The 23,901-nt window shown below is 54.0% G+C and overlaps 1 protein-coding gene across 10 annotated transcripts; it reads right to left on the bottom strand.

The window, feature by feature from the left end:
- Positions 1–645: 645 nt before the first annotated feature.
- HDAC11 (histone deacetylase 11) lies at positions 646–23,650 on the bottom strand. 10 transcript variants are annotated; one of them, XM_038565519.1, is made up of 10 exons: positions 23,587–23,650; positions 22,455–22,603; positions 20,057–20,157; positions 8,846–8,962; positions 7,685–7,727; positions 5,871–5,947; positions 4,775–4,837; positions 3,636–3,732; positions 2,579–2,757; positions 646–2,405 (listed from the first exon to the last, which is right to left on the bottom strand). In XM_038565519.1, coding segments are annotated over exons 1-10 (1,044 nt in total). In that variant the 5' UTR covers positions 23,589–23,650; the 3' UTR covers positions 646–2,189. The 10 variants fall into 10 exon arrangements, with proteins under 10 accessions (XP_038421447.1, XP_038421445.1, XP_038421450.1 ...); XM_038565517.1 differs by lacking the exon at positions 7,685–7,727 and adding an exon at positions 5,601–5,697; XM_038565522.1 differs by lacking the exon at positions 7,685–7,727 and adding an exon at positions 5,601–5,697 and having other exon boundaries at positions 2,632–2,757.
- Between the last annotated feature and the right edge of the window lie 251 nt (positions 23,651–23,901).

Genomic DNA, 23,901 nt, shown 5'->3' with positions numbered 1-23,901 from the left:
CATCCTCCTCCTTATACCCAGCCAGGGCTGAACTGGACCCCTGTCCCCACCACCACCCAGGTATCTTCACCAGATCACACCAGATGTCCTTGTCCCTGGCACTAACACTTGGGGGCCACCCTGCTTCCCATCCAGGGTGTGCCACCAACACTGGGGATGCCCTGGTCACTCTGCAGGCTGAGGACAGGCTCAGCTCTCCACCTGCCTGGACCCCTTTGCCCCAGACCAGCCCTGTGCCCCATCCCCATGCTCCAACCACAGCCCAGGGCTGGGAGACTGCCCCCACACCTCACCTGCTGCCCTGCCAGGGCCCCCCAGCTGCCTCCCCTCTCCACACAGTCCCAGGTCCCAGGTCCCACCTCCTTCCTTCACCCCCTGCCAGATTTGAGGCATCTGGCAGAGCTAGGCTCAAGCCTGGTTCTAGCACATGTGTGGCCTGGGGCAAATTCCTTGCTGAGTTTCAAATGCCTCACCTGTAAAATGGGAACAATGACCTACTTCGCTGGACTCTGAGAATGGGATAAAATACTAGCAATTATGGGGCAGCTGCTGATGTCCAGCCTCTGCTATGTGAATCTGAAACCCTTCTTTCCTCTAATCCTTAGGAGATAAGAATGTTTCATCTCAAGAACACACAGCAGCCAGTCCAATCAAGAAGAGCCTTTATGGTTCTCTACAAACAGCAGCTCAACAGTGATGAAGCGAGCCCACTGCCTGCCCCCACGTGTCGCAGGCTCCAGGTGGACGTGAGGGGATGTTAGGTACCTTCAGTCAGGCCGGGCGGGGCAGGGGGCGGGGGGCAGAGTCCAAGTGCGTGGTTAGTGCCTCGAGGTCTAGTCCAGGAGGTCAGTCTTTTTTATAGTTCATGATTTTGAAACCCTTCCTCCTGTCCCCCAGGAGCGGGAGCACCAAGGGAGTACATGGGAGGATGCAAGATTACCCCCAGATGGTAGTGAACATGAGCCCCATGGTGGGGTTGCTCGGGGACAGGGATATGCCTCAGCTGGCTCGCTTTCCCTCCTCACACCCCCCACCCATGATCGCTAAGAACACACTCAGGTAAAGGGGTGGATGCGTGGATGCTCACCCCACCCAGCTTCCTGGGTGGCCCTGAGTGTTCCCTTCAGATTAAAGCTGAGGACGAGGTCAGGGCCCCCTTGGGACCTCAGACACAAGCATAGTCAGGACCTGGGAACTTTGAGTGAGGACAGTGGAGGCTGTAGCCACACCCTGTTCCACCCCCCCACCCCCCGCCCCCCGAGCTCCTGCCCCAGGTCTTACCCATACAACCTATAGACCAGGATGGCGAGCTCTGAACTACCTCCAGGAACGCCAGCCCGGCTACCATACTTGGGGCCTCAGGTCCCACAGGACTCAGCTTGGCCACCTGTCCCCATCTCCAGGGTCCCCTTCTGGGCTTCACCTTCCTCTGCCCCTCCCCACCAGGGTCAGCAGCCCCCTCAAGCCTCCAGTGCTGAGGCCCCTCACTGAGCCAAGCGTTCTTCCTCCAAAACCTGTTACTCTCCCCAAACAGGCAAGACCATGGCTGGAACATGGATTTGGGGCTCCTCGGGCCCTCTCCTGCTCTTATCACCACCGAGGAGCCCTGGGAAAGCAGGTCCAGCCCTTGCTTCACTGAAGGGGAATACCAGATGGGAAAACCCACTCGCATGCCGTTCCGGGCCACCCGTCACGTCCAGGACCAGGGCTCTTGCCTGTCGGCTGGGAGTCCAGAGCCCACCACCCCCGGGAGGCCGAGCTGTGGCACCTGGCCCCCAGGCCCACCCACACGGATGCCCACGGATGCCCGTGCCCTCCCTGAGGTGAGGAAGACAGGGTGAAGCAGATCCTGTGACTTGGGCCCCCAAAGCCTCACCTCCCATTCTCCGACCTTGGGAAACTGCCCACCTTTCTGCAGGGCCTGGTTGGACCCGCAACCCCACGTGAGTCGGCTGGGACTCGGGCCCTGCCTTCAGCCCCCAGCCACTGAGAGGCCCGGAGACCCCTGACACCCAATGGGGGCGCGGGGGTCTGCCCCCAAGGCCAGCCCTGTGAGGGCCCGGCCCCTGCCCCTCGGCGCCTCCTGGCAGCCACCCCCACCACCCCCGTGGTTAGAAAAGGAGAAGCACTGAGGGGCGGGCGGGGCTGAGGCAGGCGGGGAGCCATGGAAGAGCAGGAGGGCAGCGTGGTCAGGGCACCTCGGGTGGCAGCAGGGGCGTGTCTGAGTTCTGTGCCGAGAGGCTGGGGGACTCAGACCCGATGAGCCCGACGCTGTACAGATTAAGGATGGAGTCGGCAATGATGCGGGCCGTGCGCTTCTGGTAGCCGCCCGAGGTCACCATGAGGATGGGCACCTGGCGGCCCCGGACCACCCGAAACACCAGTTCGTCCCGCTTCACGATGCCCTGCAGAGGGAGGGTGGGGGCCGGCTCAGGCGGGCCGGGTCCCCGTGGCTTCGGGAAGCCCTCCCCACCCGGCCCCTCCTTGACGTCAGGAGAAGCACCAGTGCTGCCCGCCTTCCTGCTGCCGCGGGTCCCCAGGGGAGACCCCGCACCCCCCCCCCGGGGTCGGGGCGCACCTGTGGGCTGATGGACAGCCCCCCAAGGCGGTCACCCTCGAGGATGTCGGTACCCGCGTTGTACACCACGACGTCGGGCAGGTGCTCTTGGAGGGCCTTCTGCAGGTTCCGCTCCACTTTATCCAGGTACTCATCATCCTCCGTACCCCATTCCAGCTCCACCTTCCGCCTGATGGCCTCTGTGGGGGAGACAGGGACAGCCCTCATGTGCAAAGAAGGCAAACAGGCTCAGGAGGGTCAGGGTTGCCTGGGACCTCAGGCAGGATTGGAAAGGGTCTGACTCCAGCACTGCTCTGCCTCATGCCAGCCAAAATGAAGCCAAAGAGCGCTAAGAACTGCCAAGGGGGCCCAAGGGAGGGAAGGGGCTGCAGATAAAACACTTTGCCCTGAGGATTTAGAACCCTTATGGGTGATAATCTGATTTCATCGCCTCCTGGAGCCTCTGCCCAGAAATGCAGCCACCCTGCTGTGCCCAACAGGCCCAAATCTCCAGCACCTTGGAAAGACTCAGTTCAGAAACCGTGCCCCTGGGCCACATCTGGGGCGGAATTACCCTCAACAGATGCACCGGCACAAATGTCCCCTGTTTATTTGCAAAGCGGGCAGGTTGCTGTGTTTTCCAGGTCCATCTAGGAGTCTCTGCATTTTGATTGATCAGTTTCACCCACTCCATTTATTTTAACAATTTTTATATTTGACCTGGTTTATGTCATCTTATTTTATATTCTATTTATCAAATTTTTCCTGCCGTTTCTTTTTTGGTCATTCCCTGTTTTCTACCAGAAAAATGCCTACGTTGGAGGGGTTCTGTTTTATTCCTCTGGTGGAATTATATTACCCTAATATAATATTGGAAAGGTTTATGGGGTTTTGAATGGGGCAAGCGACTTAATTCTCAGTCTGCATGTCTGTAAAATGGAAACAATCCCTGCCTTGCAGGGATGCTGAGAATAAATGAAGTGCCTTCTGCAGAGCCCAGCACGTGGGGAACACCCCAGAGAGAGTGCTCCATCCAAGCAGGAGTACATTTAACACTGAAGGATAAGGGGCAGCTTACGCTTGGCAAAGCGGTCCCCAGGGTAGATGTGCCGGTTGTAGACATCCATGATGTACACACGCTTGTCACCCATGAAGTCCCGTTCATGTCCATTGCCCTGTGGGGAGGACATGAAAGCTGCTTGCACGCAGGTGCCCTCAACAAGGAAGGAACACCCCCACACACACACCCCCCCCAGGAAATGGCCCATGTGCCTGGGCAGCTCAGCTGGCCCTTGGAGGCAGGGAGTCTCTTGGCTGTTAAGTGGCAGAGCTGGAATTCAACCTCAAATCCCAGCCCCGTGGTCTTCTAGTGTGACCTGGAGCAAGCCCCAGCCCTCTGAGTTTTTCTCCATGGGATGAGAAAGGAATTCTAGCCCTGCCACACTCTCTATAGTCTGCAGGTAGGATCAGCTAGGGTCGGGGGCGTGAAAGGTAAACTGGAAAGGATTGTGCAGGTGTGACTAGGTTCTGAAGCTCAGCGTCACAAGCCCCACAGTGGGGCACCCGCCAGCACAAGGGCACAACAGCAGGGGTGAGGGAGTCGTCCCCAAGTGCCCATTTAATGTCCTGTCCTGTCTGGCCAGAGGAGCCAACCCTCAATTTAGAGTCCTGAGAAGGAAGCCCTGCCCTCTGCTGCTTCACCCTCAGGCCGTGAGTTCTTGGGTAGTGGCCTCAGGCCCAAGTAACCCTGAAGACAGGTGTGTAAGCATTTGTCTGAGGGCCAGGGCCACAGTGGTCCTCAGCTCTCCACAGGGGGTAGCACCTCAAACTGACTAGGAAGCACTGGGAAGCCACAGCAGGCTTTAGAGAGCATGGCATCAGCAGACCCAGCTTCAGGAAGAGCCTTCGGCCTGGTGTGTTGGGCGGTCAGAAGGGAGCAAGGACCCTTGGGTTTGACAGAAGCAAGGAGAAGCCAGCGTGCTGGGTGGCCTGAGTGGGGCAGAGGGACAGACGGACCCTCTGCTTCCAGCCTGAGGCTCAGAAGATGGGCAGCGAGGAGAAAGGCAGATCAGGGTGGGGGTGGCAGAGACCCGGCCTGGGGCTTGGCAATGTTCCCAGGGGGAAGGGAGCCCCACGATGGGCAGTCATGTGACAGCTGACTGTCATGGGGGCCCGAGGAGGCCGGGCCAGGAGACTGCAGCCCCACAGGGTACTCACCTGATGGGCATCAAGATCAACGATGGTGGCTCTGGAGATGCCCTCCACTCGCTCGAACAAAAACTGCCAGGGGAAGGGAGGGGGGCCGTGAGAACCCACACAGCCAGAGGACACAGCCCCAGGGATTCCTAGTTGGTAAGGGGCCAGGCGGGAGGCCGCACATACTTGTGGACAATCAGGCCACCAGGCAAAGACCTCACGCCCAGGAGGACTGTGTGGCTTGAGAGAAGCATGTGTGAGGGGTCAGGGAAGGCTCCCTGGAGGAGGCAGCATGTGCTGTGACCTAGGGGGCTGGAGGTCAGGAGCAGGGCAGGCAGGCTAGCCCTCAGGGACAGCCCAGGATTCCTCAGGAAATATATAGAGGTTGGAAGGGGGAAACCTTCCCTCAAGGCTGGACCTGGAACTTCATCCTGCGTTCCCTGCCTTATCCTGCAAGGCCAAGTTCTCATGCCGCCTTCTCCGGGAAGTCTTCCTTCCCCTTCCCCACCCTCTTGGAAGGTCTCCCGTGTATCCCTCTCTCTGAATGGCCAGGGTCTGCTGACCTGTCCCCCCGCCCCTATTAGTCTGTGTGCCCTGTGAGAACAGAGACCACACCAGGCCATTCCTGACGCCAGAACCAGGCCAGGCACAGGGTGGTTAAGGGGAGCTCTGCAACCCCACAGAGGTGTAAGCAGGGATAGTGTGAGCCCTGTCCCTTGCTTCTCTGGGCCTGGGTCTCCTCATCTGCACAGGTGAGGCATAAATGAGGTACGCCATGGCCAGTGCAGGCTGGGGCAGGGCTGAGCCTGCCGGAACCAGCCATTGCAATCCCCATCTTTATTTCTACCTGCTCCTCACTCTGGGGGAGCAGTGCGCTCCCTATATTGTTGACAAATAGGCTGCTGTCTCCTGTCCCTGCCATTGTTGGAGGCTGTGCGATCTCCCTGCAGAACAGGCCATGCAGATGAGCAAGTGACTGCCTGGGCAACCTGCACGCTTCCTCTCCTCCTGGGACTCAGTTCCCTTCTCTGTCATGTGGAGAACACCAAACTGGGGGTGGCGGGGGGACCCCCGGGAGGGCTCCTGGAGGCGAGTCCCCACGTGCTCTCGGGCGCACCTTGATGGCCAGTGTGATGTCCGCGTAGGCGCAGAAGCCCCCGCCCCGGTCACTGGAGCAGTGGTGGAAGCCTCCACCTGCAGGAGGGCAGACGCGGTGTGGTCAGGGCCAGGCACTCCCCTGCCCCTACATCCTGCCCGTATCCCAGCCCTGCTCAGCCAGGCTCCGGGAACTCCAGATTGGCAAAATGAACTGAGAACCCCGAGTCATGAAGACAGCTTTGTCATCAAGGCTATCCCTGCCCAGAGTACGAAACCTCTCAGGGTGGTCCTGACAAGTCACTCCCCCCCCACTACCCGTCACAACCCCGAGGGGCCCAAGGCAAAAAGTTGTTCCTTGCCTCTGTAGGGCCAGGCCACCTCTATGTGACTTCCCATGCCTGGAAGGGGTGGTGGGGCTATGGGGGCCCGTTTACCCTGGGATCACCCACATTCTGCAGGTGGTAGAAAGTGATGGCCAGGAGGGGCACCTTCTGTTGGTCATGGGCACTCATGGCAATGGGGAGGCCCTGGACACCAGGATCCGGCCCCTGCTTCTACCCCACCCTGAGAGCCCATTGCCCCGCAACCCCTACAAAAAGAACTCGAGTTTCAGGGGCCTCTGAAACTGAGCCCAACAACTGTCCCACCCAGCAGTTCGAATCCAGGACCCATGGCTACAAAGGACTCGTCTCTTTTCACACCAACAGGTTGTCAACAGATCTTAATAATGAGATAACAGCCAATTGTGAACTCCCAGACTGGGCACAGAACTTATAGAAACCTCCCTACAGCTCCAAGTAGGGGCACTAGTACCATCATCTCCATTTTACAGATGAAGAAACTGAGGCACACAGAAACTCAGCACCTCGCCTGGGATCACACAGCTCACTAACGAGAGCCCTCTTGAGCCAAGATTCAAACCCAGGCTGGATCCGGGCCTGGGCTCTTAACTGTCAGGTCACAACACCTTCCACAGGAGAAGGGCTTCCCGGGGTCTTCGTGAGGACCCTGCTGTAGACGTGCAGAGTGTGCCTCTTTCATTCATCTGTTCAGCAGTCTATGATAACATCACAGTTATGCCAGACCCAAGGCTGGGTACCTGGCGATGCCAACTTGGAAAAGCCCCAGCCCCTGGCCTTGCAGAGCTCACAGGCAAAGTAGGGGTCCTCTGCTCCAGACTCTGAGCAAGCCACCAGGCTGCTCCCCATAGCTGTGTCCTCGTCAGTACAGTGGGATCAACAACAATGATGCCCAGCTCAGATGAGAGGCCAGACAGCAAAGAGGTGTGCTAACTGTGAAGTGCTGCGCCTCAGTGAGGGACAGATAAGGGACAAGGAAGATGTGTGTTGCCATCCCATGAGCCAGGCTTGCAGGGGAGTCCGGGGAACCTCAGACTATCAGCCTTCAGGTCCCCGAGGAGGACATGGTATTGACCCAGGCCTGTCTGCCCATCATGTGACCAAACCCCTGCGGGTGGTCCTGGGCCCCAGGAGGCTGATGGGAGATTTTTCAGAAAAGACTGAAATGCTGCAGGTTTGAGCCCCATTCAGGTCTGCCCAGGCGATGATGCAGGCTTTTGCAGAGGAGTGAGCTCCTTGTCACTGGAAGTATGCAAAGGCAGAGCTGGGGAACTCCTTTAGAGAAGGATTCCACACCAGATGGAGGCACTGGTTGATCCCTCCCAGACACCAGATGGCTGCATACTGTCCCCCATCCCACTTAATAAGGAGGTTCAGGGTGGCTCTGGAGGCACCAGAGCCTTGCCTCACAGAGCAGCTACCTGGCCCTCCCAGCCCCCAGGACCCAGCAGGCCAGGCTGGCCAGGGCACTCACCCACATTGATGGCCCAGCCTCGCTCCATGGCCAGCTTCCCTGCCTTTGGAGACAAGCACAGGGTGAGAGGCACAGGCAACTGTTTCCCTCACTCACTCATTCACGGATTCGCTCCTTCATTCCATAGACACTAGGTCCAGTCAGTGGGACGTAGGGCTGACCTATAAGGTAGGGTTCAGGCGGTACCCACCCTCCAGCAAGCTCGGACTCAGGCTTGGAAGTAAGTACCGGGTTGGCTGGCATATGAGATGTGCAGTACATCAGCCCCTTTGCAATTATGCAAAGAAACTGGAAGAAATCAAAGTGGTTATGATCACATGTGAGCTGACAATGATCTTAACAGGGCCTTCAAAGGGAAAATAGACTTTTTTTTTTTTCCCATGGAAATATGGCAGCCTGAATACCAAAATCCTGTAAGAAATCATCATTTGGGGGTGGGCAGTAATACCTCAAGAAATAAACAAAAAAGTACAAATTTGCAAAGCTAGAAAGAAAACTATCAGGATCAACAGGTCTTGATCCAGCCCTGGGTTAGATCATCCTACATTTAAAGCTGAAATGTTGGGATGCCTGGGTGGCTCAGTGGTTGAGCGTCTGCCTTTGGCCCAGGGCATGATCCCGGGGTCCAGGGATCGAGTCTCACATTGGGCTCCCCACAGGGAACTTGCTTCTCCCTCTGCCTGTGTCTCTGCCTTTCTTTCTGTGTTTTACAGACAACTACATAGGGGATGTGAAACCTCATTTTGCTGCGAGTGCTCTTTACTGCCATACCCATGATGCCAGGTGAGCAGAGCATGACCCATCACTGAAGTCATGGGGGTTTGCTTTTCCACCTTGAGTTGAGTATATTGGTGCCAGTTTGATTATATACTCTCTGGGGCATAGGGACATGTCTTTATATACCAGCAAATACGGTAACTCCAATAGGAGATGGGGGGTGGGCGGAGGAACAAGGAATTCAGTGTCCCCAAGGCAGCAGAGCACGTGGGAGAGGCTTTGGGAGAAAAAGTCCTTGTTGCTGTGCCTGGAGGACTATTTAGGATTTTATGCAATTACCAAGAGGGAGGAGCGTATTCCAGACGGAGAGCTGGGGAGGGGGGGAAGCCCAGAGGTGTGGGGGTCCCAAGCCCAGCAGGTCCTTCTGCCAGCCTCCCCACCTACCATGATGGTTCCTCCTGTTTGGGTCCGAAGGGGCTTCAGCACCTTCCTCTGCACAAGGAAGTTCGGGAGGAAGATGACAGGGGGGATCTCTGTGATGGTCGCAACAGCGAAGGACCACTGCGGAGGGAGAGACGCAGGCCATTGGCCTCCCACTGCTGGCAGAGCTCAGAGGCTGCAGCTGGGAAATCCGATTCCTTGTAGTGCCGGTTTCAAGGTGCCCTGGAACTTCCAGTCTGGCAGACTGTCAAACTGGTCAGAAATGAGAGCCCCCCACCCAGCTTTGGGCTCCGGAAAGAGCAGTTTCCCTAAAACTGTCGGTCCCTTCCTCTGTGCTCCACAGCTCTTGGCTGCCCTCCTGTGCCCACAACAAGAGCTGCAAGTCACAGGGGTTGCAGACCCAGCACTGGCCCAGCCTGCCCACTGTACAAAAGGAGGGGACACTGAGGCCCTGACCTGGGAAGATCTTTCTTTCCAAGGTCACACAGTGAGTCACTGGCAGCGTCGGCACTGGAAGCCCAGGTCTCCTGCTCTCCTGGCACAGCGTGACCTCTTCATGCACCGGGAATCAGATCTCCCTCCAAAGGGGGATCAGGCCCTCATCTCGGCTGCTGAGGCAGGAGGGTCCAGGGTACCCAAAAGGCATTTGCCCCCAGATCAGAACACAGCCTTCCCTATGACCCTGCCCAGGCCCCTGGGCAAACGTCCATGCACCCAGATCCTGAACCATCTCCTGCCTGGCTGGGGATGTACCTGCATCTGCGTCGTCTGCTCTCACCCCAGGCAGGACCTCAGTGGGGCCCAGGGCCCTCTGCAAATGTTTACTGAGTGTCTGCTAGGCAGCAGGTGCCAAGGTGGAGACTAGTGAGGAGGCACTTAAATGCGACAAAGCCTTCGATGGAGAGCACGGTCTGTGTCCGGGTGGGAGCAGAGAGGCATTCTGGAGGCAGTGACCTTGAAAGTGAAACAAAGTTGCCCAGATATCAGGGTCAAGGTGAAAGGAAAGACACCTGCTAGCAGACGGAAAGCAAGTCCAAGTTCCCGAGAAGTTGGGTACGGCTGGGACAGGACTGTGCCTGTCACATAGGGCCTGGGCTGCCAGAGACTGTTCTCAGACAGCCTCGCCAGAGCAGCAGAGAGCCATCAGACAATGCTTTCCCAAGCTGTTCTGGCCACACCAGGAGGACCATGTAGGAGAACTCCAATAGAAGCAGCCACTGCCCCTCAGGGGGCGGGGGGAAGCCAGAGATGATGAGGGCCCCGGAGAGGTGAGAGGGGAACAGTTAACAGACAATACGAGAGGGATAGGCAGACAGAGGGGTCAAGGATGCAAGGTTGGAACCACAACACTCCACACCTAAAGGGTAAAGCCCAGAAGTGTAGCCCACTGGGACAATTGAGGGCTGTTCTGGGACAGGTTAGGGCAGGCCAGAGGTAGGGCATTCAGGTGGCCAGGCAGAGAGAAGTTTCAGGAAGGAATAAGCAAGGAGAGGTGCTGGGACGCCTGGGTGGCTCAGCAGTTGAGCATCTGCCTTCGGCCCAGGGCATGATCCTGGAGTCCAGGGATCAAGTCCCACATTGGGCTCCCTGCGAGGAGCCTGCTTCTCCCTCTGCCTGTGTCTCTGCCTCTCTCTGTGTCTCTTATGAACAAATAAATAAAATATTTTTAAAAAGAGAGAGAGAGGTGTTGAAGACAGGGAGCACTGCCACTGGGTTCCCCCACCAGGAGAGGAGATTTAGGGCAGGAGAGGTTTGCTCAACGAGGGAAAGGAGTCAGCAGAGAGGGAGAGGGAAGGGCCAAGGATGGAGTGAGACAGACAAAGGGCACACACCTGAGAAAGTCCTGGCAGGCTTCCTAGCTAGAGAGCACCACTCATGGCCGGGACAGGACCCATGTCAACCTTGTAGGGGCCACTGCAGCCACCCCAGCCAAAAGGGAAGACATTGTCAGGGTCCGGGTATGCTGGGCACCCATGCTGCCTTGAACTGCACTAACCACCTGTGTGGCCACCCCTTTCAGGCCACCAAGGCTGAGGACAGTTGAAGGCTGGGGAAGCTCACTTGGCTACCTCACTCAAGTGAAGGAGCTGGTGAGCAGGGCCCATGGAACCTCTGCCACCTGCAGGCTGAAAAGAGGTACCCAGCCAGCCTTCCTCAAGCCCCAGCCCTCTGGTTGTACAACATGGAGGCCCCACAGGACCTGGGAGGACGTGGGGGTGCTAGGGCTGAGAGCAGGAAGGTTGGAAAGCTCCAAGACCTGTCCATGTCTGTGTGCATGTGGCATATGTGTGCACGTGCACATATGTGATGGGGGACAGACCCAGGGAGCGGAAGGTGGCCAGCTCTATGCGTTCAGCACACCAGTCCCACAGCCCAGCATAGGCCTGGCACATGGGAGGCATGGAGCCACCGTTTGCTATGAATTAAAACTATAAAACTAAATGAGTCACCGAGGGAACACACTAGGTCCCCTGCCTCCCTCTCCGCCTCAGCAAACTAGCAGGGAATAAGGATGGAAAGGAAATGAAACCTTATCCTGCCTCCTGAGGGGTCCAACATAGATGCAAAACCATGAAAAGGGCATTTTTTAAAGTACGTTCCACAACGACTGTCTAGCTCAGCTCTCCATCAGGAAAGGGTTCCGCGTCAAACAAGTCTGGGAAACACGGCTTATGTTGTCCGCCTCCTGGACATTCACAACACCCTCTGGCGTGTTAAAGGCTCTAAATTTCACAGTGAAGAATCCTGTTTAACTTCGTCTCGCCCCGTTTCCCAAACTTCCTGGCCACAAACCTCCAGCAGCCTCCTTTACTTTTTACGTAACACGTACTGATCTTTGAAAAGCTACAGTCATGTGGGACCCACGGGGAACCTCCTAGGCTAGAAAATGAATTTTACATGAGCCAGGCATAAAGTCACCAGAAGCACATCTGGGATTTAGCCAAGGGGACCAGTTCCCTTGGGAGAAGGTGCACGTCTGCCAACGCATCTCCACTTCCGGCCGTGAAAGAGGGTGCTAGACGTGTCAGCCTTCTCCCAGGCCCAGCGGTGGTTTCTGCACAAGGCAGTGACACTGCCTACTGATGATCTAGACCTGTGCTGCCCAATCCAGTGGCCATCAGCCACACATGGCTATTTCGGTTCACTTTTAAATTAATTTTAAAAATTTTAATTAGAATTTTGTGACTTTGATTAAAAAAAAAAAAACAACCATACTTCAATTTAAAAAATAGAAGTTTGTTTCTCGGTCTCACTAGCCATAGTTCAAGTGCTCAGTAGCCAAATGTGGCTAACGGCTCCTGGACAGAGCCCTTCTAGAACATTTCCATCATGGCAGAAAGTTCTGTTGGATAGTGCTGCTCTAGAAAAACTACCAGTGGCCAGGGTGAAAAATAAATGAGGGGGTGGGGCAGGCTGGTGACCAGGCCCTGGAGGATGGGGCCATGTGGGAGCACGACAGAGGGAGGGCAGATACTTTATCTGGGACGTGCGCGTAGCAGGCGGAGATGAAAGCGCCCAGTTCTGCCAGCAGGTCAGGCCCTCTGAGAGCCTGGCCCCAGGCAAGGGCATTGAGAGATGGGCTAGATGGAAGCAGGGCGGGGACAGGGCTCAGCAGTCCTCCTCAGAATCAGACTGGTCCAACTCAGGTCTCTGCCACTGCTGGTGAATTTGGGCACGGCCCTTTACTTCCCTCCTGACTCCACATCCATGAAACAGGAGCCCCTCCCCATCAGTCCTAAAATGAGAACTTAAACCCATCCACCAGGCCTATCCTCATCTCCCCATCTGAAGTACCCCCGCTGGGCACCCCCCTCCCACTCCCACCCCTACCCTTGCCTCATCTTTCTGCACAGCACCTGTCTCCACCTGACATATGTCTCTGTTGCTATCTGTCCCTTCCAGAAGGATGTCAAGGGCCAGGAGGGTAGGCACATGCCTCATTCCTGCCATATAGACAAGGCCAAGAGTGACGCCTGGCACACAGTAGGTGCTTACAGTACATGCTGTCTATTCTTGCCCAGACCTCTACCTGCATACTCCTCAGAGGAGGCCACCTCACCTGTGCCCCCCAGTAGAGCCCAAAACAGTGACTGGCTGATAAGGGGCTGTGACAGCCTGGCCCTGCTCCTGAGACAGCCCAGAGCTGCTTCTGTGGTCCAGCGAGGCCACACCTCTACTGCTCCCTCCTATGTGCCCAGCTTCTCTACACCTCCCATCCTCTCTTATACGTTTCATAGGGAAGCTTGCCCTCAAGGAATCCCTTGCACCTCCATTCCTAGCAGGCTCTGCTTAAGCAAGTTTCAGAACCGCTGCTCTACAGAACTTGACCCCCACAGTGCTGAATGAATGAATGAATGTATGAATGAATGAATGAATGACATGAACAAGGGAGGTTTGCCCAAGCGTAATGTCCATTGCCCACCAAAGGGCATGGCCTGCGAGCTTCCCTATCTCAGGGCCTGGCCAGGTGTCAGGGCCTCCATGTCCAATTCAGCCTTTTGGGGATCTCACAGATAGCAGGACACATGAAATTGGAGATACCTCTGGGATCCACACATGCCCCATACTCTCAGCTCTAGAAGGCTCTATTCTCCAGCTGCCTGATTTCCTCAGGTAGACCCTCAGAAATCCAAAACAAGAGGGCACTTGGGTGGCTCAGTGGTTGAGTGTCTGCCTTTGGCCCAGGGCATGATCCTGGAGTCCTGGGATGGAGTCCTGCATAGGGCTCCCTGCATGGCGGAGCCTGCTTCTCCCTCTGTCTATGTCTTTGCCTCTCTCTGTGTGTCTCGTGAATAAATAAAATCTAAAAAAAAAAAAAAAAAAAAGAAAAAAAATAGAAAAAGAATTGCTCTCAGGGAAGAGATAGCTGCAACCCTTCAGAGTCCCAGTGGAAGTGGGAGCAAAAGGAGAGAAGGGAAAAAATTCATTTGATCATTTCAGTTGATGAAGAAGAAGCCTCTGCCAAAATCCAACACCCTTTATGATAAAGTCAATCAACAGGCTAGGAATAGAAAGCAACTCCCTCAACCTGGTAGACGGCATCTATCATACACATAAGTGTGCACATATACACATACACCCAATCCCATAGCTAATGTCATACTCAGTAACTAAAAAATGGAAAACATTCAGCCTAAGATCATGAACAAGATAGAGAGAAGCCTGTTTTTGCTACTTTTATTCAACCTCATACTGGAAGTTCCAGCCAGAGCAATTAGGCAAGAAAAAGAAATAAAAGGTCTCCTAATTAGAAAGCAAGAAGTAAAACTATCTCTTTTCACAGGTGGCATGACGCTGACTACAGAAGATCCTAAAGAACACACACACACACCCCTATTAAACTGAAGAACTAAATTCAGTAAAGTTTCAGGATACAAGATCAACACATAAAAATCAGTTGTATTTCAATACCTTAGCAACAAATAATCCAAAAAGGAAATTTAAAAAGATTTCAGGGGCACCTGGGTAGCTCCACCAGTTAAGTGTCTGCCTTTGGCCCAGGTCATGATCCCAGGGTCCTGGGGATTGAGCCCTGCATTGGTCTCCCTCACTGAGCAGGGAGTCTGCTTCTCTTTCTCCCGCTGCCTGCTACTCCCCTGCTTGTGTTCTCTCTCTCTTTCTCTGTCAAATAAATAAATAAAATCTTTAAAAAAAAAAAAAAAAGTAATTCTATTTACGGAGGCCCAGGTGGCTCAGTTGGTTAAGCTTCTGACTTTGGCTCAGGTCATGATTTCAGGGTCCTGGGATCAAGCCCCATGTCAGACTCCCTGCTCAGCAGGGAGCCTTCTTTTCCCTCTTCCCCTCCCCCTGCTCATGCTCTCTCTAATAAATAAAATATTTTTTAAAAGTATTTTTACCATTTTACCATTTACAAGAACATCAAAAATAGTAAAATACTTGGGAATAAATTTAACTTTAAATTTAAGGAGGTGCAAGACTGGCACCCTGAAAACTACAAAATACTGCTGAAAGAAGTTAAATATCTAAATAAATGGAAAAATATCTTCTGTTCATGAGTTGTAAGACCTAATATTATAAAAAAGACAATACTCTCACAACTCATCTACAGAGTCAACACAACCCTTATCAAAATCCCAATGGCCTTGTTTGCAGAAATAGAGAACCTGATTCTATAATTCACAGGGAATCTCAAAGGACTTCAAAACACACACACACACACACACACACACACACACACACAAACCCCAACAACTTCAAGTTGTTTTGTTCAGGGACAAAGTTTGAGGACTTGCGAGTCCCAATTTCAAAAGTTACTACAAAGCTTCAGTCATCAAAACAATGTGGCAGTGGCATAGGATAGACATATGCATTGACTGAAACTCAAAATGGACCAAAGACGTAGACACAAACTAAAACTCTTAGAAGAAAACATATGAGTCAACCTTCATGACCTTGGATTTGGCAATGGATTCTTAGATGTGACACCAAAAGCACAAGCAACAAAAGATGAAATAGGTAAACTAAAGTTTAGCAAAATTTAAAAATTTTGTGCATCCAAGGACAGTATCAAGAGAGCAAGAATAAAATCTACAGAATGGGAGAAGATGTTATTTGCAAATCATATAATATCAAGAACACACAAAGAACTCTTAACACTCCACAACAAAAAGATAAGCAATCTAATTTCTTAATGTGGGCCAGTGACTTGGGCAGACACTTCTTCAAAGAGGATATAAAAATGGCCAATAAACAGATCAGTGCTATGAACCATTAGGGAAATGCAAGTTAGAACCACAATGAGATATTACCTCATACCCACTAAGTTAGCCATGATCAAAAACAAACCAGAAAACGAGGGTAGATGAGAATGTAGAGAAATTAGAACCTTTTTGAACAGTTGTTAGGAATATATAATGTGCGGTTGCTATGGGAATCATTTTGGGGTTTCCTCAAAGAGTTACCCTATGACCAGCAATTCCAGTCCAAGGAATACAAGCAAAATAAATGAAATCAGGTACCTAAGCAGATACTCCTACATGCACAGTCATAGCAACACTGTGCACAAAAGCTAAACGCTAGAAGCAACTTAAATGCCCGTTAACTGATGAATGGATAAACAAAATGTGGTCTCTCCACACACCAGAATATTAATCAGCCATAATAAGGAATGAAGTGCAGATACATGCCACGGGATGGATGATTCTTGAAAACTCCACGCTTGTGCTTGGTGAAAGAAGCCACACACTGAAGGTCACATATTGTAGGACTCCACGCACAGGAAGAGACATCCAGAAAAGGCAAGCCCATGGAGTTAGAACACGGGCTGGTGGTTGGTGACCAGGCGCAGGGGAGAAGGTGGGAAGGTGAATAACCGCTTTGTGGGCTCAAGACTTCCTTCTGGAGCGAGGAAAATATTTTGGAACTAAAGAGACATGATGGTCACACCACATTGTCAATGTACTAAATGTCACTGAATTTTATACTTTAAAATGGTTACTGGTGATGCTATCTGAATTTTACCATGAATGACAGAAAAAAGGAGACAAGAGTCCCCTCAGGGAAGAAAAGAGGAGAGAGAGAGAGAAGAATAGGAGGCAGCTTGGAGGGGGGGGCATTTCCCCAGAGACCCTCTGCCACTGAGACTTCAGCCCCCTCCCACCCCTGCTCTGCTGCTAAGGTCTCCCTCCCTCCCAGTGCTGTGAGGTCAGTGACTAGGTCCAAGTCCAAGAGGTGGCCAGACTTCCTGTGCCTCGGGCACCCATGGTTCTCTTTCTCTTGCATGTCCTTCTGCTTAAAACACTCCTTGGCTCCCATGGCCCTCAGAGCAAAGCCACAGCAGTACAAAGGGCCCTGTGTGGCCTGGCCCCTGATCATTTTCTGACCCCATCTCTTGCCAGTCTCCCCCACCTCCCATTTCGTCCCAGCCAGTGGCAAGTACTGTTTCAGAACCTATTGGACATGCTCTTGCCTCAGGGCCTTTGCACTTGCTGATCCTTCTACTTGGAATGCTCTCCCTCCACATTCCCACATAGCTGACTCCCTCCCTCACTGCCCCAGTCCATGATCACATGTCAGTAAGCCCCTCCCTAGCCTCCCTATTTCAAACTGCAGTCCCCACCACCCTCCACCCTCTTTTCTGCTGTACTTTTGCCCACAGCACTGAGTGCCTTGGAACACACCATATCATTGATTTCATTATCATGTCTTTGGCTGACTCTCTCCCACCTAAATGCCAGGGGCTCTAAGGAGAGGGGCTCTATCTCTTTTGTTATATCTTCCCTGGAACACAGAAAATGGTGCTCATTAAATACTTACTGAATTAAAAATATATATATATTTGCTGGATAAACGTATCCCAAGCACTATTCAAGGTCAAGATGTCAGATCAGCATCACACTAGCCCACACCCCAGGCAAACAGTCACTGGGGTTAGCAGAAGGCAAAAACTTGGCACTGGCCCAATCCAACCCTCAATGGGGCCAACTCTGGGCCTTGCACGCAGCAGGTGCTCTATAAACATTTCTTCCCCTGAATGGATAACACCTTGGCAAACCTCAGGCTACTGCATCTCCTTCCATGCTTAAAATATTAAGCATCGAAGGCCACACCAGGACAGGACCAGGCATGAGCCCTGGGATACAGGTGGGGGGCAGAGTGAGGTGGGGCAGTTGAGGGGGTGGCATCCCACAGGATGCACAGAAGAGCCAAGAAACCTGCAGGAACTCTCCAGGGCACTGTTCCAGGTGAATGTGGTGGGGGCAGGGGGGATGTTCCTGAGCTGCAGCCCCTAAATGCCAAAACTCCCCAGATGGGCCCATGTCCTGCATGAAGCTCTAGGACACATCACACCTCATCACTCCTCCATGGCACCTGGAACAAAATGCAAGCTCCTCCCATGGCTTGCAAGACCAGGGTGGCCAGGTGCTGCTAGCCTATCCTGACCTTGTGCTGTGCAGCCTCCAGCACCCTTCCCCCCTTCACCCCTTTAGGAGCCAAAGTCCCCTCCCCTTCCTGGCCTGTGGCTCTGGAATGTTATTCCCTCCCAGGCCACCCCATCAACCATCGTCCTCCACCCAGCTACCCCTCTATTTTCCTTCCTTTGTAGCCCTTGGTGCTCTGTGAAGTCCTCTTGTGTGGTTACTTCTTTCTTCTCGGTCTCCCACAACAAAAATGCAAATCCACGGGAGCAGGGAAACTTGCTTACTCTTCATTTTGTACCCAGAACACGGTCGGTATTTGATACAGATGTGCTGAAAGACTGACTACTTCACCTTAGTAGGTGCTATGGAAATCATCATGTTTCTCCTTATGCTCTTGCTGCCAGGGAGCTCCAAACCAAATACACAAGCCCAATCATAGCATCTTGCTTAGTCCTCTCAGTCGGCATATCTGAATTCTCCTGCTCTTGACTTCATTTTTCTACTTAGGTCTCTACCAGTCAACACTTTTTATCATTATTATTTATCACACAGTAAGCTGCCTTTAGGCTTTTAGGGGCCCAAGGCCAGCCATGCAGTCAGCCCCGAATAGTTCTCCTGAAGTCTCAAACAGGTGGGGTCCTAGAGCCTCTATCCCCTCTGCCCCCAGCCTTCCCCTGGCACATTCACATTCAGTCCACCCTGGCCCTACTCTGTTCTGGTCCCTCCCTGCCCCAACCCGCTGCCATCTGTCCCTGCTCCCCACCCTCACCCTCTGGACTCTGGCAGGCATGTCTTCCTGGCCCTGCTCCTGGGCTGTGGACTGTGACCATGCATGTCCGGGTCCCCAGGAAACCAGGGCAGCCAAGGACTGGGCTTCCTGCCAAGGCCTCACACACCTCTCTCTCCCAGGATCCAGGTTTCAACCTCTTCCTGGTAATCTTTCATGAGCTGACACTGTCGCAACTCCATCTAGAATTCTCACAGCTCGGGCCAGAGTCTGGGAGGAGGATGGGTAGCAGCCATGACCAGGAGCCGGGAAGACTATCTAGATGCCCTACCTAGGGTCTCCCTGAGGGTTGTGGCCTCTTTCTGGGCCTAGGCTTTTACACCTATAGAGGGGAGGCACTTGGTGACCTCTAGCATCTGCCATGGTGCTAGGTCTAAGATGAGCTGGGGGTCAGGAGTCTGGGCTCCCATACCATTGGCAGAGAACCTGTGGCATCCCTGACCGTGCCCCGCATCAGGGCAGGCTGGCAGCACCAGGTTCTGATGCAACCCTCCAGCCTAGCATCCCCTCTAGGGGAGCACCTCACACAGGGGTCTCAGACCCTCAAACACTGATGAGAGCTTTGTGGCCTATAGGCCACAAAGAAGTCACGAGCACTCTGCCTATAGGCCTGGCTTGGTCTGCAGATGGGATTTAAAAATCTTTTTTTTTTTTTTTTTTTACATTTTTATTTATTTATGATAGAGAGAGAGAGGCAGAGACACAGGCAGAGGGAGAAGCAGGCTCCATGCACCGGGAGCCCGATGTGGGACTCGATCCCGGGTCTCCAGGATCGCGCCCTGGGCCAAAGGCAGGCGCTAAACCGCTGCGCCACCCAGGGATCCCGGGATTTAAAAATCTTGAAATGAGTTGCCACTTTAAGAAACTAGGGACTGCTGCTTAATAATCTGAATTTCTAACTTCTCTTAGAAAGCCAGGCCCCAGGCCACCCTGGGCCCACAGTGGAGCTGAGTAGCAGCTACCCACTTGGGAAGGGGCAGGAGCTCCCCCATTTGCCCCCATACACCACCCCCACCTGCCTGACCACTTGTTTGTAGTCCCTGCTTGGCCCCAGGGAGTTTCAAACTAGTTTCTAGCCCAGCAGTTTTCAACAAATCTTTAGCAGTAGCAGTTCTTAGAATAGAATCTTAAACTTCAGCCCAATATAAAGATAGACCTAAATGGGACAGCTTTGGTTGGATAGGGACAAGGGACGGGGGTCCCCTCACCCATCACGTCAGCAAGGATCTCTGAGGCTTGTTCATAGAACGCAGATTGAAAGGCACTAATGTAGAAGCCAGAAACCCCTATTAAGGTTCAAACTCCACCAAATGGGCATCCTCCCCTTTCATACCCCCAGGGACAGGGAGCTCACTACCTCCTGGAGCAGCCTAGCCCATCCCTGGTATCTGCCTTTTTATGACACCTTTCTCCTTCTCTTGGGGACCACAGGCTCACATGAGGAGCAGGAATGGAGCCCCTGGAGGCTGTGCTTCCCCAGGCTGGGCTGCCCCTGCTCTGGCTACCCCTCCCAGTCAGCAGCCCCCCAAGCCCCCACCCCTGTACCTTCAATTCATTGAGATAGCGTCTTGTGTGCACCACCAGCAGGTCCTCATCCGAAGCCTCCCGTGCCTCCACCAGCATGCCATCTGACAGAAGCTTCTCTTCTGAAACCACAAAGTGGGCAGCCCATCTCCCTGATGACCTGAAGGCAGACCCAGCTCCAGACCACCTCCTCCAGTAGGCTGTAGACTTGGCCTCTGCTCACCCTGCCCCAAGTCAGGAGGTGGGCAGCTGCTGGCTTCTGTGAACAGGTCACCTCCCGTGATGCCAGGCCCTCAGGCCAGAGGGCATCAGACATTGGGCACCCAGCAATCCTTGTTTCCCAAGCCACTGACAGCCCAGAGGTGAGCTCAGGTGTGGCTGGACAGCTTTCAGAAGCAGGTGGCACAGAAATCAATAATGTTAACATAAAGTGAGAAAAGCTCTTCTGGATTCTCCCTCCACCTTCTGGTGATGTCATAGGAGGCTCAGTGGGTATGGCCTCTCTTTAAGGCCTGCCTAAGCCCTCGCTTATCTCCCTTTTTAACCCAAAAAGCAGTAGCCACACAGACTGCCAGGCCACAGTAAGCAGCCTGAAAATTACAGTTTTGCTGCATTTATTTTTTTAACCGTGACCTTCTATTTATGGCAAATGAAACTGGATTTTCCCATTTAGATGATATAATGTTTCCTTTTAAAACAAGTTTAAGGTTTTTTTTTTTTTAAGCAGAAGCTAAGTTAATTTAAAAAAATAAGAAGAAGAAGTAAACAATGGAGCAGGTGGTATGAGAATATGGCAAAGTCCCAAAAGCGGCTTGCAAATAATTGATGTTTGGGTAACATTGCATCCACCAGACAAGATTTGCTCTGTTATGCAAAAGAAAATGCTGAAGCCAAGAGCAGGAAGTGCTCTAGGGCACAGTTAGAACAGACCCATGATGCTCTGGGTTCTAGAGAAATCACAAGGACAAGGTCAGAATCTAAGGAAACAGTGTTAATGTGTAACCCTTAGAAACCAACCGGCTCCATACATTTCCCACATATAGCTCCACATACAGAAGGCACTCTCTACTCTCTCTTCTTCCCCTTAATAACATTCCATGGCTCCCCACTGCCTTCAGGCAAAAGGCCAGCTCTTTTCTTGGCAGCACTGAAGGCCCTTCACCATGTGCCCCCTGCCTCCTTTCCACCCACATCCTCAGAGGAGAGACCTCAGGAGGATGGTCAGCTCAGAGATGAGGGAGACAAAAAACCCTATGCTGAGCTGCTGGGCTCCCAAGAAAGGGCAATGGGGGAGTGGCTCAGGCTGGGTCTGCTGGAAACAGAGCATGAAGGACCATAGTCTAGAAGGCAAGAGAACCTCGAGGTGAGTAGCAGGCTGGTCTCACTAACCACCCCACCCCACCCCCGTCCCCACACCGGGGTTCTCACCATCCTGGCACACCACTTGTACTCTTTTCTACTTAGAGTTTTCTTCGAATACTCATTCTGGTCACTATTGTAAATGGAAAATTGGTATCAATCGCCATAAATAGAAGTTAACCAAAAATAGAAAACATATGTGATAGAGACCAACTGTTATTAATCTGTAACTTGATTCTATTTTCTGCAACGTGCAGAGCCTGCTGCTTCCTCTACATTTGTTAAAAGGGGAAAATGGGCCTCGGTGTTAAAGACAGGCTAGCCCCAACGTGAAACTTTCTCCATGGCATGATCGGGATTATGTGATTTCAAGATCCACAATGCCTCGTCCTATGCTAGGTAACATTCCCTACTTCTGTCAATTTAAAGAACCCCTAATACGGGGTGGGGGGGGGCGGGTAGGGAAAATATTCTCACACTAGCCTACTGTGATTCCTATATTTCTGACCTAAACCAGAGCCAAAGCTGAAACTACACTCCAGAGCACCGCCCTAGTCAGCAGAATGAGCTGTGAAAGGTGGGAGCCTGGAGCTCTGAGTTCTAGACCCCATTCTGCCACTTAGTAGCTGTGTGACTTTGAGCATGTTCCCTAACCTTTCTGGGCTCCAACTTGCTCCATCTGTAATCAGTACGGTTGGGGCAAAGGCACCCTGCTTCTTGGACTCTCTGAGCTTATGGGGAACAGACACTGGATTTTTTTAAACCTCAGTTTCCCTCTGTCCATCTTTAATCAGCTCCCGTTCTCCTGGGCCTGCACGGACAGAGACTGGACCCAAGCCCACAGTGCTGGGGAGCAGTGAAGACTTAAGAGCAACATATCATGCTCAGAGTCTGTTGAAAAGACTCTTTGCCAGCACAAGCGGAAGGCAGTCTGAGGGCTGAGCCTGGAGGTGGAACAGTGCAGCTTGTGTTAGGGAAGACACAGGGAGGGGACTGGGGGCTGGGGTGGGGGAGGTGGGCTGGAAGGAACAGATGTAGGGTCTCACAGGGCCTTCCATACCTTTTAGGAAGCTGATCACCTTGCCCCATTTCCCTGCGTCAAAGGGGTGCAGTTTCTCCAGGCCCATGAAGGTTATGTTGTAGCGTGGTGAATACACGATGGGCCAGCGGGTCTCCGGCACATGCTGGTACAGCTGAGTTGTGTGTGGCCTTCCGTGTGCACAGGGACAGACACACACATGGGGGCAGTCTCAGTGCGGAAAGCAGCCTCCTCCTCCCTGACCACGCAGCCCTGACCCAGTACCTCTAGCTCCGTCAGCCCCAGGAAAAGGGCCACTTAGCAACAGCAACGACAGTCATGAGAGCAGCTCCTTACTGCGCACTGGCCCTTTCCCTGCACTATCCAACCCAAACCTCACCCAAGCCCTAGGAGGTAAGCACCAGCATCACAACGGAGGCCTGGAGAGGGAACCAAGGCGTGCCCAAGGTCACACTGCAGATTTGTGCGGCGCCCGATGTGCACCCAGGTGAATCTGGCTGCAAGGCCTCAGCATCTCACCTCCACATTACAACAACGACGCTAAACAGCTGTGCGGCCCTAGGCCTCAGTTTCCTTAACTGTAAAATATGTGACTGTGGCGAGATAATGCATCCAAACAGCTGAGCACAGAAAGCGCCCTATCCGGGAGAGCTGGGGGTTGGGGTGACAGTTCCCAGAAACAGCAGGTCTGGGTTCACGCAGGCTGTGGCCCAACCCGCCCAGGGATGGAGAGCACCTCAGTCCCGCCACGCAGCTGACCGCCCCCCCCCCCCCCCCGACATTACACCTCCGCCTCCGCCGCACCGGGACCAGAACGGGGCTCCTGCTGCTGCCACTGCGGGGCGGGGGGGCCTCCGCACAGCTGGTGGGGCCCGGGAGAGAGCCGACGTCAGACCCGCGCACGTCGCGCGCCCTCGCCCAGGTCGGAGCCCCGCGGCCCGCACCGGTCGGTCCCTCGGGCCGCAGGGAAGTGGCGCGGGGCCGGCCCGGGCTCACCCGGCTCGAGCGGCCCCTCTCCCGCCGTACCTGGGCTCGCACCTGGCGGGCCCGCCCGGTAGCCCGCGCACTCGTGCTCCCGCCCACAGGGACCCCTGGGAGCCCCGGGGGCTTGGACGGGCGCCCCACCCCGCGCCCCCACCCCCGCCTCACTCACATCCCGGGGCCGGCCCTCCCTGCGCTGGCCACTGCTCCGCGACCGGGCGGGGGGGGGGGGGGGGGGGGGCACAGCCCCGCCCAGGACACGCCCCCGGCCTCGGCCGCCTCCGCTGGGGGCGGAGCTCCTGCAGGCTCGGCCCCGCCCCGCCCGCGCCCGCGCCCGCGCCTGCGTCACAGTCACAGAGGGCGGGAGACCCGCAGGGAGCGGAGGCCACGCCTCCAACGGCTGCCAGGCGCCAAGTCCCGCCTCCCGCAGACACGTGCCCAGTGGAGTCCCGCAGGGCTCGAGAGCCCGCCCCCAGGGGGCGTGGCT

The sequence above is a fragment of the Canis lupus genome, chromosome 20 (assembly GCF_011100685.1).
Source record: "Canis lupus familiaris isolate Mischka breed German Shepherd chromosome 20, alternate assembly UU_Cfam_GSD_1.0, whole genome shotgun sequence".
NCBI lineage: Eukaryota > Metazoa > Chordata > Mammalia > Carnivora > Canidae > Canis > Canis lupus.
The sequence above is the reverse complement of the archived record's forward strand: the minus strand, read 5'-3'. Positions and strand labels throughout refer to the sequence as shown.